Consider the following 18,767-nt stretch of genomic DNA (forward strand, 5'->3'; position numbering starts at 1 on the left):
TTGTTAACTCTGAAACATTTAACATAATTTCATTTAAACTCATATGGTCATAAAACTCAAACTATCAAAAATAGCATTGTGCGCTTAACCACTTTCAGTAATGAACCTTCAAGAGGAAACATTTAGAGACTCCCACACAACACATATTTAATATTAAGCAAAGACAGCATTAAAAACTAAAACTCCTCAAATTTCAAGAGAATACCTGTTCAAGTTTTTGATATGCATTTGCACATGATAAAAGAAATATTTTAATTTAAAAGAAACCAAGTCTGAGTGCTTACCCTTTCTTCAAATGTAATCTCCTGTCCACCTTTCATTTTATGACTGCATACGCCTCACTCTACTTCATCTACACTGAAATAGTGTTAGTTCAACATGATTGGCTTCACTCGAAGCCCTCTAGATCCCATTTCATATATCCCATTGACCACCATTATTCCCTTACATGTTTACACAGCCTTATACTGAGCATTACATTGTAGCCAAGCTTGGGAATTTCAGGTATCCAAAGGTAATTATATACACACGATTCTGTTTTATTGCACAGTTCACAATATAGCCGGTGATTATACAGCCAACCATGTTAAGATGAATATCGACTATTTAGACAAAGACATCGATTTTGTCCCCAACCACAAATGAAACAAGAAAGACACACATATTCGTCACCATATCAAGGTTGTGTTTACTCTGTGGTGCAGTCCTGAGGGCTCATACCACTCTCAGTGTGTTCAATACAGAATCCATAACATTTCTGGTGGCATCACACATGCAGTATAGGACACAAGACCATAAGTGTCCTGTACTCATGAGCCATTTGTGCCACATATGTAACAGAAAGGCCACTTTTAAAGCTTTTCAGATATTCAATCATGTTTGTCTTTTCATTTTCTTTCTTTTTTTTTTTTTTTGAGACAGAGTTTTGCTCTGTTGTCCAGGCTGGAGTGCAGTGGTGCAATCTCAGCTCACTGCAACCTCCACCTCCCAGGTTCAAGCGATTCTCCTGCCTCAGCCTCCCGAGTAGCTGGGATCACAGGCGTGTGCCACCATACCCGGCTAATTTTTTGTATTTTTAGTAGAGATGGGGTTTCGCCGTGTTGGCCAGGCTGTTCTCAAACTCCTGACCTCAAGTGATCCACCCGCCTTGGCCTCCCAAAGTGCTGGGATTACAGGCATGGGCCACCACGCCTGGCCTGCCTTTTCAAAGTTGTTACCACACTAGTTCACACTGAAGGTAAAAGCAATAGTTAGAATCTCTTATTAACAATACATTTTGACTTCAAGTTCAAAGCTGTTGGTTACAAGTTCTGCTAAATTTTTTGTCAAATTTAAGAAGCCTATAGGACAACACAAAACCATCCCTGGTAATGTATTTGCAGTTTGGTCTTCAAAAGCTGTAAAGAGTGACAAAGAAATTAAAAAAAAAAAAAAAAATACTGCGTTAAAACCATTAAAAATATTTATTAATAATTGTTTTTAAACGCCACTTATTTGAGACAGCAGAAACCAAAGCATTTTCCTTAGAATTCTCACTTTGCTTGTATTTCACAAAAGTGCTTTAGAACTCAGATTTCTACCACCTGTATGGAGTGTAAAGTCAAAAGGAAGCCCAACAAAACCAAAGGCCCAATGGTGTCTATTCCCAGGCTAACCCACCTGCCCTGGGCTGAGGAGCTGGACACACCTACTGACAGAGTCACACACATGAATGAGGGGGTCAGGCACCAAGGTGCCTTTATTTATTCATTTCTCAAACTCAATTCCCTTCAAATCCTGACTCTATTTAATAGGCCAAAGGACGCTACTCATATTTATTTGGTGCCAAATTATTATTTTTTTAAAATCCTTACATCTGCACCTTGAAAGCAAACTGCAATATCCAGCACAACATTGTCAGACAGAGCTGCTGTAGAGCTATTTACCTTTATTACTGCCTGGCCAATGCCTAATACACTTCATCCTTTACAGCTGGAAGAAGGATGTTCACTGTATTTAACCAGCCATAGTGCATTTAGAGGTAAACAGCTTTTATGGACTATTTGCCCAGGAACTTTCAGTAAACTACCAAGTTGCGGCCCCGATTTTATTTTGGTCAGTATGTGCATATATTCACATGCAATTACCCAGAAAGAAGAAAAACTGGTTAACAAGAAACCTACCGTCATGTCAGAAGCTGGAAATCAATCTTTAGCTACATAATATTTACAGAAAGGGTTTTAAGATTCATAATCCACTTTTTCAGTCTGTCTCTTATATTTCATTAGTCAATTGGAAGTGGCATATGAGTTTCATCTGGAAAAAATATTTTCACATTTTCTAATTCCTTTGACAAAGTTTTCGTCTGTTAAGGGATGAGAATGCTATTTGGTTATTACCTACTTTTAGAATTCAAACTAACCCTTCAAATGTCTTTATTTAGATTGTATGCTCTCAAATTATCTTATTGTTTTACTGACACAATGGTAAAACGGGGTCCCCAAAGTGTCAAAACCCTAATGGAGTCTCTATTTCCAAGAGTAAAATAAAAGACAGCGAACACTGGCGGGGGAGGGGGGGAGTGGTTAAAACTATCCTGAGTCTTTTCCCCCCTCTGTAACATTTAGAAACTAGGGGGAAGTAAGTGGGATTCCATTAATAGACTTCCAAAACAAAATCTTATGGAAACGTTTACTTTTTAAAAGGAGAGTTTTAAGAGAACAGGATGTTTGAATATGACCAACTCCTACTCAAGGGGAAAAATAACCACAGACCTTTGCTGAGATGGCACCAATAACTGAAAGGAACCAAGCTAAACAGAATTTGATCTATACACAAAATGAAAACTTGTTAACAGGATGGAACACCTATAACAAAATTTAAGTCCCTTCATCTTTTGGCAATGAAATAAGTGAAATTATAAGGACATTTTGGAAGGGTTGAAGGTCACAGTCAGAATCAAACAGAAAACTTCCAAACCTAGAAAGCAAAACGGGAACTTTCATAGCTCCTTGATCTACCATATCTAAACAGAGACAGTACAATGACTATCCAACAGGTGCTTAGTTTCAAAAATAATACAAGCAATTTATCATGAAAAGGCTATACCTAATAAGCTGTTTTGTCTTCTCTGTTCTGCCCCTTTGTCATATGCTTGAGCCTAAAGAAGAATGTCCTCTGCAGCTGCTCCTGAGGGCAGAGAAGCAAGCAATGGAGTAACAAAGGAAGCTTGAGGAGCCCCTGGCCCCTGAGGACCTTCTCTCTGGCCAGTCACAGCCACTTATGTTTCAATGCAGGAGACTTCAAGACTGGTTTGAGAAAAAGAATCCTATCTTGGGGATTAGGTTCCCTGTCAAAGGCCATCAGATGGACAGCTATTTTCCAGGCAATTAGCCTAAAGCTCTTAGGTAAAAAAAAAAAAAAAAAAAAAAAAAAAAACAAAACCAAACAAAACAAAACAGAAAACAAAACAAAACAAAAAACTTTGTATTTTCCTACTGGAACCTTTTATTCTGTTTTGTTGATGCTGAAGGAAAACAGCTTTGCCCATAACTCACTGTGCCCTGGAGTCATGACACCAACTTGTATTCGGCCAATTAAGAAAGAGGTCAAACTGCATTCTTCTTAGAAGGTCTATTCAGTTGATAAATGGCACTTAACTGATGGTATGTTTCATATAACCTTTAACAAGAACTCATAAGTTGCATTGATTATGCCCCAAGAAATAAGGGACCGATGGTAATTCAGATGGGCACCTCTGAAAAGATTTATCAGTTTTCTGTCCCGTTCCAGCCAGATTTTTTGGAAAACCTTGGGGAAAGACTGAAATTCCCCACCAATCTGAGACTGTATGCGAGTTTTTACAACATTAATCGGAAAAAACAAGAATCCCAACATGGCACCCAATAGACCTCCACAGATAAAATCATTGACCAAATGAGCACTGTGAGTCGTCGCGGTAGGCAGATGCTCCTTAATGGGACCTCGAAGGCCAAAAAACAAGACATTGCTGAGTCCATTCCGGAAAAGAATGGGCACCAAGCCCCGGTAATACTCTCCAATCCCGTGACATTTCAGTGCCTTGAAAGCCTGGTAAGTGTTGGTAAATTTGTCATGATGCTTGTGGTCTTGAAGCAATGTCTGAACTCTTTCCAGTGGAGTGAAAATTGCTTCTGTTGTCCCTGCAAGCACTGCCGCCACGCCACAGGTTGCAAACTCTGGAGCACTGACATGCTTGTGGAGAAGGCAGGATAAATCTTCATAGAGACCAAACATAAGTGCAAGTGTAGTTGTCTTCTGCATCAATGGGGGGAGGATTCCACGATACAAATTTCGAAATCCATCCCTTCTCAACTGAAGTATTGCATCCCGTGTTTTGATGCCATACAGCTGTTGTCGAAAGAGGACCTTCTGAATGGGAAATGTGATTGCAACATTGTTGAAGGCTGCACAGCAGCCACACAAGTAATGCTTCATCTCACCAACATTTGTAATATGAGGTGATATATCTTGTTTTGAAGATGTTAGTATTGGTGGCCTCTTTTCATGAGCTTCTGAATCCATCATGTTGCTTAAGATCTTTCTTTTTCATGAAGGACTTTTTTTAACCTACAAATAATAAATGACAACGGGTAAACCCGTTTTATAGAGAGCTAAACACATGGGATTTCTCCCTAATCCATCCTCTAATATCTGGACACCACACTTTCCTTTTCAGACTAGATCAGGGATTCTTCAAGCGTTCTCAGAAGACCCCTGGAAGTCCCTGAGATCCTTTTCAGAGTCCAGGAGGTTTTCCTTTTTCAAACTACGTATCTATGTGAGGCTCGATTTTTTGCATATACTTTAATCAAAACGACTTATCACAACAGACTGCAGTAAACAGTAAACTCCATCTGTCTTTTAAATTAGACATGCAAGAGGCTTAGAAAACTGTAAAATATTTTCTAATGACTGTAAAATCATTAGAAAAAAATGGGAGGCATGAATGTTATTTTTCATGAAAATGTGTTAACATGTAATCATTACCTCAAATGATTAACATGTTTATCATTACCTCAAAATTCATATTTTAATTTTAAATTCCTAAAGACCCTGAATATCAGTCCACATAAACAAAGGCTGTTTGGGGCCCACAATAATTTTTAAGAGTATAAAGGAGTCCTAACAGCAATAATTTTCAGAGTCACTAGACTAGTTCGTAATTACTGACTACACTATATAACGGTATCTATCGTCCTGCTGAAATAGGCACACATTCCTCCCATGAGAAGTAAAACAGCAAGACATGCATTCATTCTATTAATATTTACACTTCTTTGGTACCCACTACGAGCTAGGTCCTCTGCTAAGTTGCTAGAGATTCAAAGATAAGGAACTCACAAACTAATAGAATGTGCCAACGTGGACAAGTACACCAATGTGACAGCTTCTATGATAACCAACCATTGCGGGAACACAGGTAAGGGACACTGAACATGCACCTTGGAAGGTGGAGGTGCGGGATGATGGGCGCAAGGAGGGCCTGCAGGTATGTACCATGCACTCTATTTTCATATATGAATTCTCAAAGCAACTCCATAAAGTATTATTTTTCCAGTTTTACAAATGAACAAAACCAGTATTCTCTTTTGTTCTGTTCAAGGCACAGCTAGTAACTGGTGGGGTCAGCATTCTGAAATGAAGTCTGACTGACTCCAGGGCTCATATCTCTGCTACCATATCACAGATGGCAATGACTTTGTGAGGCTGCCCTGAGATAAGAGGTAGCTATACTAGATACTGCTGAAAATGACAGGAACTAAGCCAAAGTTCCACCCCTATAAAACACCTCCTTCTGTAAAATGTACAATCTTTCCTTGCCAGTCATCTAAATCTGATTCCTCCTCCCTGAAAAAATCCAGATCCAAATAGTTGGGTCATACCGAACAATTCCTACCTTCCAGTGCTGATCTTGGAGATCACCTTCATTTGGGGGATAACATGACAATTGTATTATATCTTAGATATAATAGAAACATATACAAACTTCCATATATTAGAAATATATATATGAGGCTAAATATTTTTTAACTGGATTTTAATTCCTTAACAGTAAGAGACTGGCCAGGCATGGTGGCTCATGCCTGTAATCCCAGCACTTTGGGAGGCTGGGGCGGGAGGATTGCTTGAATCAGGAGCTTGAGACCAGCGTGGGCAACATAGAGAGATCCCATGCCTACAAAAAAGTTAAAAATTAGCTGGGCATGGTAGCACACGCCTGTAGCCCCAGCTATGTGGGATGCTGAGGTGGGAGGATCAGTTGAGCCAGGGAGGTCAAGGCTGCGGTGAGCCATGATTGCACCACTGCACTCTAGCCTGGGCAACAGAGCAAGACTCTTGTTTTTAAAAATAACAGTAATTTAAAAATTAAAAATAGTAGTCAGGCGCAGTGGCTCACACCTGTCATCCCAGCACTTTGGAAGACCAAGGCGGGAGGATTGCATGAGGCCACAAATTTGTGCCCAGCCTAGGCAACATGGTGAGACTCTGCCTCTACAAAAATCAAAATAAATTCGCAGGGCATGGTGGCGTGCACCTGCAGTCCCAGCTACTGGGAAGGTGGAGGCAGAAGGACCTCTTGAGCCCAGGAAGTTGAGGCTGCAGTGAGCTGTGTTCATGTCACTGTGTTCCAGCCTGGGTGAAAGAGTAATACCCTGCTAACAAAAAAAAAAAGAACATACGATCCAACAATCCTACTATCCTACTTCTGGGGATATAACCAAAATAATTGAAAGCGCAGCCTCAAAGACCTTGCACACCCACGTTCACAGACGTACTATTCACAACAGCCACGAGGTGGAAGCAATCCAAACCATATTTAAGGGTTGCAATGGGAAATAATAAAAACAAAAAACTGTCCAGGTCTTTCACTTGGAACAAAAAATTGCCAAGTTCCTTATGTTTTTTTTCCTCCTCATACTACACACATGCTGTGGTGAACTGCTCAACATTCAGGACAAAAGATGTTAAGGAAAACCATGATCACTCTCAAAGTAAAAAGCACAGAGCTGAGGCACAGAAAGAATCAGAAAGCATTAGTTCCTAAGGGGCATGTATCTGCCGGAGCCACCGATGCATAACGAATATGGAACACATACACAACCATAATTTTCCTTCTAAGACGGCAGATTAAGAAAACAATTCACACAACATGTACACAAAGATTCAGCCATAAGATAGTCACAGCCAGGCTTTTAACAGCAAATACTGAACACAAATGCTCAACAGTAAAGGACACAATGTGTAAGTGAAGATGTATCCACAGGATGAGACATATAGTTATTAAAAATAAAGAAGTGTTTAAGGTTCAGTGTAGGATTAATTTTGAATTTTTAGTGGTATTTAGATGGAAAGTAAAAATTAAATAGTTATGTCAGGTACCTATGTCAGGGGAGATAAAACATGCAAATAATTAGACAACAGGGAGATAAATGAAATCATGTAAGGTATCAAGGCCCCGTAGAGCAGGAGGTCATTCATCAGCTGTCTGGAGGGAATGACAGGCAGAACATGACCCCTGGGCTCGACTCTGAAAGCTGAATAAGTGTCACTATGCACGTAAGGGTGAAGCACATTTTAGCCAGTGGAGCAGCACAGGCTAAGGCATAGGTGTTGGGCTAAAGGAGCACCGGCACTGCATTCTTGGAGGTTACGTGTGTGTGCCTGCAGGGGCACAACGTAGGTGGAGAAGGATGGGTAGCTGATGAGGACAGAGAAGCAGGTTAGGACCCTCAGGAAAATCCCAAGACCCTCTGAACAATACTACATTATATATATATAATACTACATTATATATATATATAATTTTTTTTTTCTTTTTTTTGAGACAGTGTCTCACTTTGTTGCCCAGGCTGGAATGCAGTGGTGCAATCTTGGCTCACCTGCAGCCTCAACCTCCTGGGGTCAAGCAATCCTCCCATCTCAGCCCTCTGACTAGCTGGGACTACAGGCACGTGCCACTACACCTGATTAATTTTTTTTTTTTTTTGAGATGGAGTCTCACTCTGTCGCCCAGGCTGCAGTATAGTAGCACAGTCTTGGCTCAATGCAACCTCTGCCTCCTGGATTCAAGCGATTTTACTGCCTCAGCCTCCTGAGTAGCTGGGATTACAGGTGCGCACCACCCATGCCTGGCTAGTTTTTGTATTTTCAGTAGAGACGGAGTTTTGCCGTGTTGGCCAGGCTGGTCTCGAACTCCTTACCTCAGGTGATTCACCTGCCTCGGCCTCCCAAAGTGCTAGGATTACAGGTGTGGGCCACAGCACCCGGCCCAATTTTTGTATTTTTTGTAGAGATGGGGTTTCACCATGTTGCCCAGGCTGGTCTCGAGCTTCTGGGCTGAAGTGATTCAACCGCCTCAGCCTCTCAAGGTGCTGGGATTATAGGCGTAAGTCACTGTGCCCGGCCAAAATATTTTGCTTTCTCTTATGAAGCAGATGAAAGAAACTATTTTATTTAAGTATGTTACACTAAGATCTGCATGTCCTTTTCTAAGCATATAGACTATTATTAAGAAAATGTAGGTATCTGTACAATCTATGGCCTAACGCCTCTTTGGAGTTTGAGTTGCTTTGCTGTCATGTTTCTAAAGATGAACTCTTCTTAACTAAGAGCAAGTTAGGACTAGTATCACTGCAGGCCCAAAGTCTACCCTTAGGAAGGTAATATGAGGAGTCAGGAAACTTCTCCCCACTCAAAGAAAGTCACTTGGTTGTATCCAGAGAGCTGGGCAGTGTCAGAGCTCAAACCTTTCACAGTCCCTCCCTGATCAGGAGAGCCATACCACCTCTAAGGTTCAAAATATTTTGTTCAGTTGAAGAAACCTGCTCTGAAAATTTGTTTCACTGCCATTTAAACAGAGAGAAATTACTTCTAATTTTGCCAGTTACTAATGTGGTTAGATTATGAAGTCACCTGTATGCTCCATTGACAGATGCCAGATTCCTTGGAGTTGGGCTGTTTGTAGATCCAGTAACAACAACAACAAAAATTTAAATAAAAATTCACAAAAGAAATGTGTATTACCTAAATGAATAGAGAAAAAAAGCTGGAAATCAATTAAACACACAGAAAGCCTCTCCTCCAGGCTCACTGGCCTACTCGGGTCTCATCTCACCTGAACTAATGCCAGGGACTCTGCAGCAATCAGCTTGACTCTGTTCACCTTACCCACCCCATTCCCTGCCCTCTTCCAACCTACTCATCATTTTCAAAAGAAACACACACACTACCAAGCGAAAAAAGTGAGGTGTGTAACAATGCATTTTGGAATCTAACATCAGCACAGAGATACCTCAGTGTTTAGAATGGTTGCACCGTACTCTGAAATGACTGCACTGCATACAATTTATTCTATCTCCTATTTATGGTTGCTTTTTTTTTATTATTTTTTTTTATGGTTTTATTTTATATTATTAAGGTTTGGAAAAGTCTGTGGACAATTCAGCTTGCCAAGTGTGTGAGTGGGTTTATAAAAGCTGTATGTTTTTAATTCCAAGACCTTCCAGAAGTGTCTAGAGGAAAGGTCTAATTAAACCTGCCCCCACCCACCTTTTCTTTTTTTAATTTTTTTTTTTTTTTGAGGCAGAGTCTTGCTTTCCTGCCCAGGCTGGAATGCAGTGGCACGATCTCGGCTCACCACAACCTCCATCTCCTGGGTTCAAGTGATTCTCCTGCCTCAGCCTCCCGAGTAGCTGGGATTACAGGCGCCTGCCACCATGCCTGGCTAATTTTTGTATTTTTAGTAAAGACAGGGTATCAACATGTTGGCCAGTCTGGTCTTGGAACTCCTGGCCTCAAGCGATCCATCCGCCTCGGCCTCCCAAAGTGCTGGGATTACAGGCATGAGCCACTGGCCTGGCCTTTTAAAAAATTTTTTATTTTAAGTTCAGAGGTACATGTGAAAGTTTGTTATGTAGATAAACTTGTGCCATGGGGTTTGTTGTACAGTTTATTTTGTCGCCCAGGTATTAAGCCTAGTACTCATTAGTTATTTTTCCTGATCCTCTCCCTCCTCCCACCCTTCACCCTCCTATAGGCCCCAGTGTGTGTTGTTCCCCTCTATGTGTCTGGTTGCATGTTTCAGCTTCCACTTAAGTGAGCGTGTGGTATTTGGTTTCTGTTCCTGGAGTTGGTTTGCTAAGAATAATGGCTTCCAGCTCCATCCAGTTCGACCGGGAACCACGATCTTGTTCTTTTTTTTTTTTTTGAGGCGGAGTCTTTGCTCATAGCCAGGCTGGAGTGCAGTGGCGGATCTCCAGCTCATAAGCTCCGCCTCGGGTTTGGTGCCATTCTCCGCCTCCAGCCTCCCGGTAGCTGGGACTACAAAGCGCCCGCCACCCTGCATCCGGCTAGTTTTGTATTTTTAGTAGAGGCGGGGTTTCACCGTGTTAACCAGGATGGTCTCGATCTCCTGACCGCAAGTGATCCGCCGTCTCGGCCTCCCAAAGTGCTGGGATTACAGGCGAGCCACCGCAGCCGGCGATCTTGTTCTTTGTAAGCTGCACTTAGTATTCCATGGTGTATGTATACCACGTTTTCTTTATCCTGTATACTACTGATGGGCATGTAGGTTGATTCCATGTCTTTGCTACTGTGAGTAGTGCTGCAGTGACATGGATGTGCATGTGTCCTTATAGTAGAACTATTCCTTTGGGTATTATTTTTTTCTATTTTGCCTTTAAACAATGCAGCAATGGGCAACCTTGTACCTATACCATGTGAATTCTTTTGCCATTAAAAACTTTTTTTTTTTTTGAGACAATGTCTCATTCTGTTGCCCAGGCCAGGATACAGTAGAACAATCATGGTTTACCATAACCTTGAACTCCTAGGTTCAAATGACCCTCCTGCCTCAGCCTCCTGAGTAGCTGGAACTAGAGGCACACAGCACCACATTCCACCTTTTTTTTTTTTTTTTTTGTAGAGAAGAGGTCTTACGTTAGCCAGCCTGGTCTCCAACCTCTAGCCTCAAGTGATCCTCATGCCTCAGCTTCCCAAGGTGCTGGGATTACAAGGAGTGAGCCACCTTGCCTGCCATTTAAAATTTTGAATATGATTCAGCATCTTTCATTTCTACTGACCACTTCTTTACTCTATATTTTTCATATATGTTGCCCATTTTTCTGCTGGCGCTTTGGTTGTCTTACTGATTTGTAAAATACCTTTTGGATATGAAGAAAATGAATCTAGTTATATTAGTCAAATTATGGCAAATAATTTTTCCATGTCTATATCATTCTTATACACTAAAGTTCTTAATTTGGATATTAAATATCTCAACTTCTAGATTTCCTGTTCTCCTCAGAAGGTCTTCATTACTCCAAAATTATAAACAAGTAATCCAGGCTTCCTTCCACAACCTTTCTTTTTTTTGAGAGAGTCTCACTCTATCATCTAGGATGGAGTGCAGTTGTATGATCTCGACTCACTGCAACCTCTGCCTTTCTGGTTCAAGTGATTCTTCTGCCTCAGCCTCCCAAGTAGCTGGGATGATAGGTGTGTGCCACCATGCCCTGCTAATTTTTATATTTTTAGTAGAGACAAGGTTTTGCCACATTGGCCAGGCTGGTCTCAAACTCCTGGCCTCAAGTGACCGGCCAGCCTCAGCCTCCCAAAGTGCTCAGATTACAGGCCCTTCCATAATTTTTATGGTTTCATTTATCACGTACACTGTAATCTCTCTGGCATATCAGTATAAGAAGCGAGGCAAAGACAAGAGACTGCCAACATCACTGATGAACTTTGTTTCCAGTAGTCGCAGCATAATCTAAATACCCATGGGCATTCACGTTTATTTCTGCACCCCATTCTTTTCCACAAAGAGCCTAGTACTTCTTCTCTAGTCCTAACCTGTTTTAACCTATTGCAGCATCAGAATACAGTTCATCACCTAGTAGGGCTTCCCCTCCAAAGAGAATTATTACAGTTTTTCTGGTCCTCTCACTTTTCTCAGGTAAACTTCCGTGTACTCTTTCCCAAAATCCTGTTGGTGTTCTATGGTGGAACATGTATCCACAAAATGATGCATATATAGTAAAAATAGGCCAGGTAGCCGGGCACAGTGGCTCATGCCTGTAATCCCAGTACTTTGGGAGGCCGAGGTGGGCGGATCACTTGAAGTCAGGAGTTCAAGACCAGTCTGGCCACTATAGGGAGATAAGTACAATCATAGAAGGTATCAAGGCCACGTACAGCAGGAGGTCATTGACTAGCTGTCTGGAGGGAATGACAGACACGACATGGCAAGTCTATTTTAATTTTAAATACTGATCATCTTTTCAAAATTGAATGTTAACTTTGCAAGAACTTGGTATCTTCCTATTTACTTACAACTTTTTGCAAACCTTAAAGCATTAAGATTTTCTTCACATAGATCTTATTTCTTACATCAATGTATTTTACCTTTTTGGTTACTATTACATTTTGTTTTAAATTTTTAAATTTTTTTCTTTTTGAGATGGGATTTCACTATGTTGCCCAGGTTGGTCTTCAACTTCTGGGCTCAAGCGATCCTGCTGTCTCAGTCTCCCAAAGAGGGATTACTGACATGAGCCACTTTATGCCTGATTATTATTATTCATAGGCTATTTATTTCCATCAATTTTCTAATTAGTTTTTGTTTGCATAAGAAAAAAACTAACAATTCTTGGGTATTAAGGTTAGAACCAGCTAACTTACTGAATTCTTACTATGTCTCAGTTTTTTGGTGAATTTGTTTCAGTTTCCACAATGTAAAAGATCACTTGCAAAAAATTTTGCCTTCTCTTTTATGTGTAATTCTTTCTTCTTATTGGACAAATACTTCCTGAACAAAGTTAAATTATAATAAAGGATTATAATAAATTATAATCATTATAATCCCCATATAATTACATACATATATAATCATAGTTCTTATATTTTTCTTGACACTTGTGGGAACTCCCTAGGGATTATCATTAGTTGGCTTTTGGTTTTAAACAGGAAGTTCTTGTCATCTCAGTGTTCATAATCCAGGTCCTAGCAGTTTTCAAGTTTACACAGGGAAACAAATCATCAAGACACAAAAACGTTCACTGATCAGCTGAGTTATATAAGATTTATTTCCACTCAAGTATCCCTCCTCCCTGTTTATCATCCACCCCCGCCCATCTGTAGGACTGTACTGTAAACGTGAAGTGAAGGAGGCCTTCCTACTGCTATCACATAATTTCATCTCACAAATTATGCCAAAAACCCCAAGACTTCAATCTATATTCATTCTAAGAATTAGCAGAGCTGCAATTATAACTTCAGCTTCTGCCCCTAACTATTAACTATGAAATTGTGCTTCCCATTAAAAATGGATTCCAGGCCAGACGCGGTAGTTTACACCTGTAATCCCAGCACTTTGGGAGGCCGAAGCAGGCAGATCACTTGAGGTCAGAAGTTTGAGACCAGCCTGGCCAATATGGAGAAACACTATCTGTACTAAAAATACAAAATTTAGCCGGGCATCTGTAATCTCAGCTAATCAGGAGGCTGAGGCAAGAGAACTGCCTGAACCCAGGAGGCAAGGTGCAGTGAGCCAAGATTGCACCACTGCACTCCAGTCTGGGCAACACAGCGAGACTCCGTCTCAAAAATAAATAAATAAATAAATAAACAAAATAAAAAAGGATTCAATTTTTCTAGTCAACTGATAAGTCAAACTGAGAGAATTTTCAAACGTGGGAAGGAAATATACATTTATTATTGTTGTACTGAAGTTCAATCACCTCCACACCTTCCCACCACCAATAACTCAAAAGTCTATCTTAAACTTTGGTCAAATGCTTTTAGGAAGCTCCTGAGATGATCATACAAACACTGGAGATAGAGCCAGTGCAATATTTAAGAGTACAGCCTCCGGAACCTACTAATTACCTGGGTTTAAATCCTAGCTCCACCACACACGTACTGTGTGACCTTTGACAAGTCACTCTATAGCTTACTCTCTTTATAAAACACGGCTGTTAACTACCTCATAGACTAGCTCAATTAACTGAGCTAATAACATGTAAAGTGCCCGGGACAACAGTCTAGTGTACAGCAGGTACTCAACAAAGGCAAGCTAATTTATTAGTCTTTTCTGACTTATTCATTTGGTGTATTATGTTAGTGTATTTCTTGGTGATTACTCACCCTTGTAATATGTAGATAAATGCTACTTGGCTGTGGTGAAATATTCTTTTATCATACTGCTAACTTCCATTTGGTAATATTTTAAAATTTCATATTATTGTTCATAACAGATCATGTGGTCATTTTTTTTTTCTTCTTTTACAAGACAGGGTCTCCCTCTGTCACCCAGGCTGGGGTGCAGTGGTACAATCATGGCTCACTGCAGCCTCAAGCTCCCAGCCTCAAGCAATTCTCCCAGCTGGGACCACACACGTGCATCACCATGCCTGGCTAATTTTTCACTTTTTTGTAGAGACAGGGTCACTCTGTGTTGCCCAGGCTGGTCTGAAGCTCCTTGGCTCAAGCAATCCTTCTGTCTCAGCCTCCCAAGGTGTTGGGATTATGGGCATAAGCCTTAGCACTCAGAAAAGTTTCCAGTTTTAATGCTATCTTCACATTAAGTGCCAGTATCAATGTTCCACTGGCTTTGTAAGAAGAGTATGTGATTCCCCGACACCCCCCATCATACTGTAGAATAATTTAAACCTTATCAAAATGATCTGTTCCTTGAAGTTTAAAAGAATTCACCTGTGACATCACCTGAGCCTGGAGTTTGGCAGGATGACAACTTTGTGATAATGTTCCCAATTTCTTCCATTGTTATTGTTCTGTTAGGTTCTCTCTTCTCGAGTCAATTTTGATAACTGGATTTCCTTTAAAAAAAAAAAAATTCTGGTTTAATTCATATAGCCTTTTTTTTTTTTGTAGCGACAGGGTCTCACTATGTTGTCCACAGTGGTCTCAAACTCTTGGGCTCAAGTGTTTCACCCGCCTTGGCCTCCCAAAGTGTTGGGATTACAGGCATGAGCCACTGCTCCCAGCCTATTTTTATTTTTAAAGACAGGGTCTTGGCCACATGTGGTGGCTCACACCCGTAATCCCACCACTTTGGGAGGCCGAGGCAGGTGGATCATGAATGAGGTCAGGAGATTGAGACCATCCTGGCTAACATGGTGAAACGACATCTCTACTAAAAATACAAAAAATTCGCCAGGCGTGGTGGCACACACCTGTAGTCCCAGCTACTTGGGAGGCTGAGGCAGGAGAATCGCTTGAACCCCGGAGGCGGAGGTTGCAGGGAGCCAAGATTGCGCCACTGCATTCCAGCCTGGGCGACAGAGCGAGACTCCATCCAAAAAGAAAAAAAGAAAAAGAAAATGACAAGGTCTTGTTCTGTCACCCAGACTGGAGTACGGTGGTACAATCATGGCTCACTGCAGCCTGGACCCTCGGGGCCTCAGTCTCCTGAGTAGCCAGGACCACAGGCGCATGCCACCATGCTTGGCTAACTTTTAAAAATAATTTTTAGTAGAGAGGAGGTCTCGCTATGTTGCCTAGGCTGGTCTTGAACTCCTGGGCTCAAGGGATCCTCCTGCCTTGGCCTCCCAAAATGCTGAGATTTACAAGCCACTGCACCCATCCAACACTTGCTGTTTTAAAAAATTATTTCTAACCTGTGTACGTTCCCTTTTTTCTTGAGCAGAGTTATCAGTTTATCTAATTGATAACCTTCCCACTCCTAGCAAAGAAGCAGCTTGTGAATTACCAATTTTACTATTTCTCAGTTTTGTTTTGTTTTCTTTTTTTTTTTTTTTTTTGAGACAGAGTTTCGCTCTGTCACCTGAGCTGAAGTGCAGTGGCTACCTCACAGCTCTGTGTACTCACTGCAGCCTTGACCTCCTGGGCTCAAGCAATCCTCCCTCCTCAGCCATCTGAGTACCTGGGACCACAGGCCCACACCACCAAGCCCAGCTAATTTTTGTACGTTCTGTGGAGACAGGGTTTCGCCACGTTGCCCAGGCTGGTCTCAAACTCCTTGGGCTCACGCCATCTGCTGGCCTTGGCCTCCCAAAGGGGACTACAGGCATCAGCCACCGTGCCCACCTAGTTTAAAAAAAAATTTTTTTTTTTTTGAGACAGGGTCTCACTCTGTTGCCCAGGCTGGAGTGCAGTGGCGCAATCTCGGCTCACCGCAACCTCTGCCTCCCGGGTTCAAGCGATTCTCCAGTCTCAGCCCCTCAAGTAGCTAGGACTATGGGTGCACACCACCACGCGTCGGTAATTTTTCTATTTTGAGTAGAGACAGGGTTTCACTACACTGGTCAGGCTGGTCTCGAACCCCTGACCTCAGGTGATCCACCTGCCTCGGACTCCCAAAGTGCTGGGGTTACAGGTGTGAGCCACTGCACCCAGCGGTTTAAACATTTTTTAATTGCTTTTCCTCTTTATTATCTTTCTCCTACTTGGTCTGGGTTTATTTTCTTGTACTGTTTTTTTGTTTGTTTGTTTGTTTGTTGAGACTGAGTCTCATTATGTCACCCAGGCTGGAGTGCAGTGGCACGATCCTGATTCACTGCAACCTCTGCCTCCCGGGTTCAAGTGATTCTCCTGCCTCAGCCTCCCGAGTAGCTGGGATTACAGGCGTGCCATTGCACTTGGCTAATTTCTGTATTTTTAGTGGTGACGGGGTTTCACTATGTTGGCCAGACTGGTCTTGAACTCCTGAGCTCAAGTGATCCAAACTGCCTTGGCCTCCCAAAGTGCTGGGATTACAGGCGTGAGCCACCGTGCCCAGCTTTTTTTCTTGTAATTCTTAAGTGAGACAACTATTTCTATCCTTTGTTTCATAACTTGACTGTTTAAGGCTATGTACTTTCCTTTGAGCAAAACTTTTACTATTACTTAAGAGAGCTGGCATTTCGTCTTAACTCTACTTGCTTATAAGTGTCCCAAAATCTTCAGTTAGTCAGTTTAGTGCTGTTATTCACAGTAAAAATAGGATTAAAAGGGAAAAAAAAAGGTTCCAGAATATAATCTGTTCCCTCTCTCCTCTCCCTTTCTTAATATACGCAGTTTTGGGGCTTAATAGGATTAACTTCAAGATACGTTCTAGACACTGAAGTTTGTCCGGGTATTGAGTTTGATAATTACTAGTCTACTACATCCTTACTTTTTACTGTTTCAGCTGATAGGCATGAGTTAAAAACTCTTAGTAGTACACTTACAAGCTAAAATTAATCAATATTTGAAGTCCTAACACTTAGTCTAGAAATGCCTGATACCCACGTAATGCTTTGCACTTATTCAGTTTCAGAATTAAACAATGTTAAATCAACAAGAATATTTAGATTAATGTACATGATTACATGATATTGTGACAATTTATGAATGTCAAAACCATTTTATTTTTACATACTGAGCACACGAAATATTTTACATTCTAAAGTCACCACCTACAAGCTGTTTACATACGCTCCTTGACAGGACAAGCCAAGTTATTTGTGTACATGAACAACAATAAAAATCTTGTCCATGTTCACTTTTACTGGAATGTTACTTGTATTACTTTCTGAAATTTTGCAAATAAAGGTTAGTTTATTTATGACTCTGAGAATGGGGACTGTTATTAAACAAGCGGAAAATTACAGCTAACAGAAGTTAACCATTTATTGACCACCATATCAAACTATTTTAAGAACATTACTGTACATTAAGATTCTCAGATTTAAAAAATAGGCCTAGATGGGGGGAAAAAATGTTATGAAACCCTCTCGGACTTCACAGATTTAAAGCTTTTTCTCTAGTTTAATCCTACACACCAGGATAGTGTGAACAGGTTCTTAATTTAGCAATAGAAGGATAATGTGCACAGCATTATTTGGTAGTGCAGTTTAGAATTTTGCATGTTTACCTATACTGTGAACATGGTTAAATTTCTTTGCTAAATTGATCTTTATACTTTTATTCATTAATGTGGATAATTCTTTGCAATTTATTGCAAAATTTATTTACCATAACTTTACGCTTGTGTGCTACGTAAAACTATCTCATCATAAGGGAGCAGTTAATGAACTTGACTTTCAAGCAACTACAAGTGTCAAGCTCCTGTGACTAAGAAAACAGTGTAAAGTCTAAAACCTTACTGTAATGTACAGCCTACATGGATCAGCATGATCCAGATATGATCCAAATACAAAGGTCTCTGCAAAAACTGGGGAGAGGGTGACTCCAATTCTCAAAGGATGTGAATTTCCACTAGTCAGCAGGTCTGAGTCAGCATTCAGAACAAGATCAGCCTGGGTCTAGCCCTAGTTATGACACTATCTTGCCAATACAAAGACAAAGCAATATCTGATTTTAAAATCCACTAATCTGAGTTTGCTTTCATTTACCAAACGAGAGATCAGACAAATCAACTCCTAGCTTATTTTCCCCTGAGATACGCTAAGGGTGACTCCAGTTCCAAAGCGGTAACCTGTGCTCTGAACCACTATGGGACCTCAAGAGTCCAAGCATCTTTTGATCCTACGGAATCCTTTCAAAGCACGGGCAGAGGAGGCTCAAAATGGCAAGGTCACTACACATTTCAAGGGCTTCTGTTTCACAGATTACAAGTAGAGAGAAACAGAAGGTGGGAATTAAGATCAGCTAGGTAGAGCTGTGAGGTGCAAAACAAAGGTTATGCAGAAAGTTGAGGTGCTGACATACCCCATCTAGCTAAACTGAACACCAAATAATGGATGGAGACTAACACCACCACCACCATCGTCCCCGAAAATCCTTGT

At 41.0% G+C, this 18,767-nt stretch overlaps 1 protein-coding gene across 7 annotated transcripts in view; it reads right to left on the minus strand.

The window, feature by feature from the left end:
• The window catches only part of SLC25A51 (solute carrier family 25 member 51), a 44,310-nt gene that overhangs the window by 23,347 nt on the left and 2,196 nt on the right, over nucleotides 1-18,767 (minus strand). For 3 of the 7 annotated variants that reach the window (XM_017949726.3, XM_031654336.1, XM_031654335.1), the window contains 2 exons: nucleotides 14,731-14,855; nucleotides 1,449-4,587 (listed from right to left, as the gene is read on the minus strand). In XM_017949726.3, coding sequence (XP_017805215.3) covers nucleotides 3,652-4,545 — 894 coding nt within the window. In that variant the 5' untranslated portion in view covers nucleotides 4,546-4,587; nucleotides 14,731-14,855 and the 3' untranslated portion in view covers nucleotides 1,449-3,651. Of the gene's footprint in view, nucleotides 1-1,448; nucleotides 4,588-8,934; nucleotides 9,046-14,730; nucleotides 14,856-18,767 lie in introns of those variants that run through there. The other 4 variants (XM_031654337.1, XM_031654338.1, XR_004177936.1 and 1 more) reach the window with 4 other exon arrangements.

This window comes from Papio anubis, chromosome 13 (genome assembly GCF_008728515.1).
Source record: "Papio anubis isolate 15944 chromosome 13, Panubis1.0, whole genome shotgun sequence".
NCBI classification, from domain to species: Eukaryota; Metazoa; Chordata; class Mammalia; order Primates; family Cercopithecidae; genus Papio; species Papio anubis.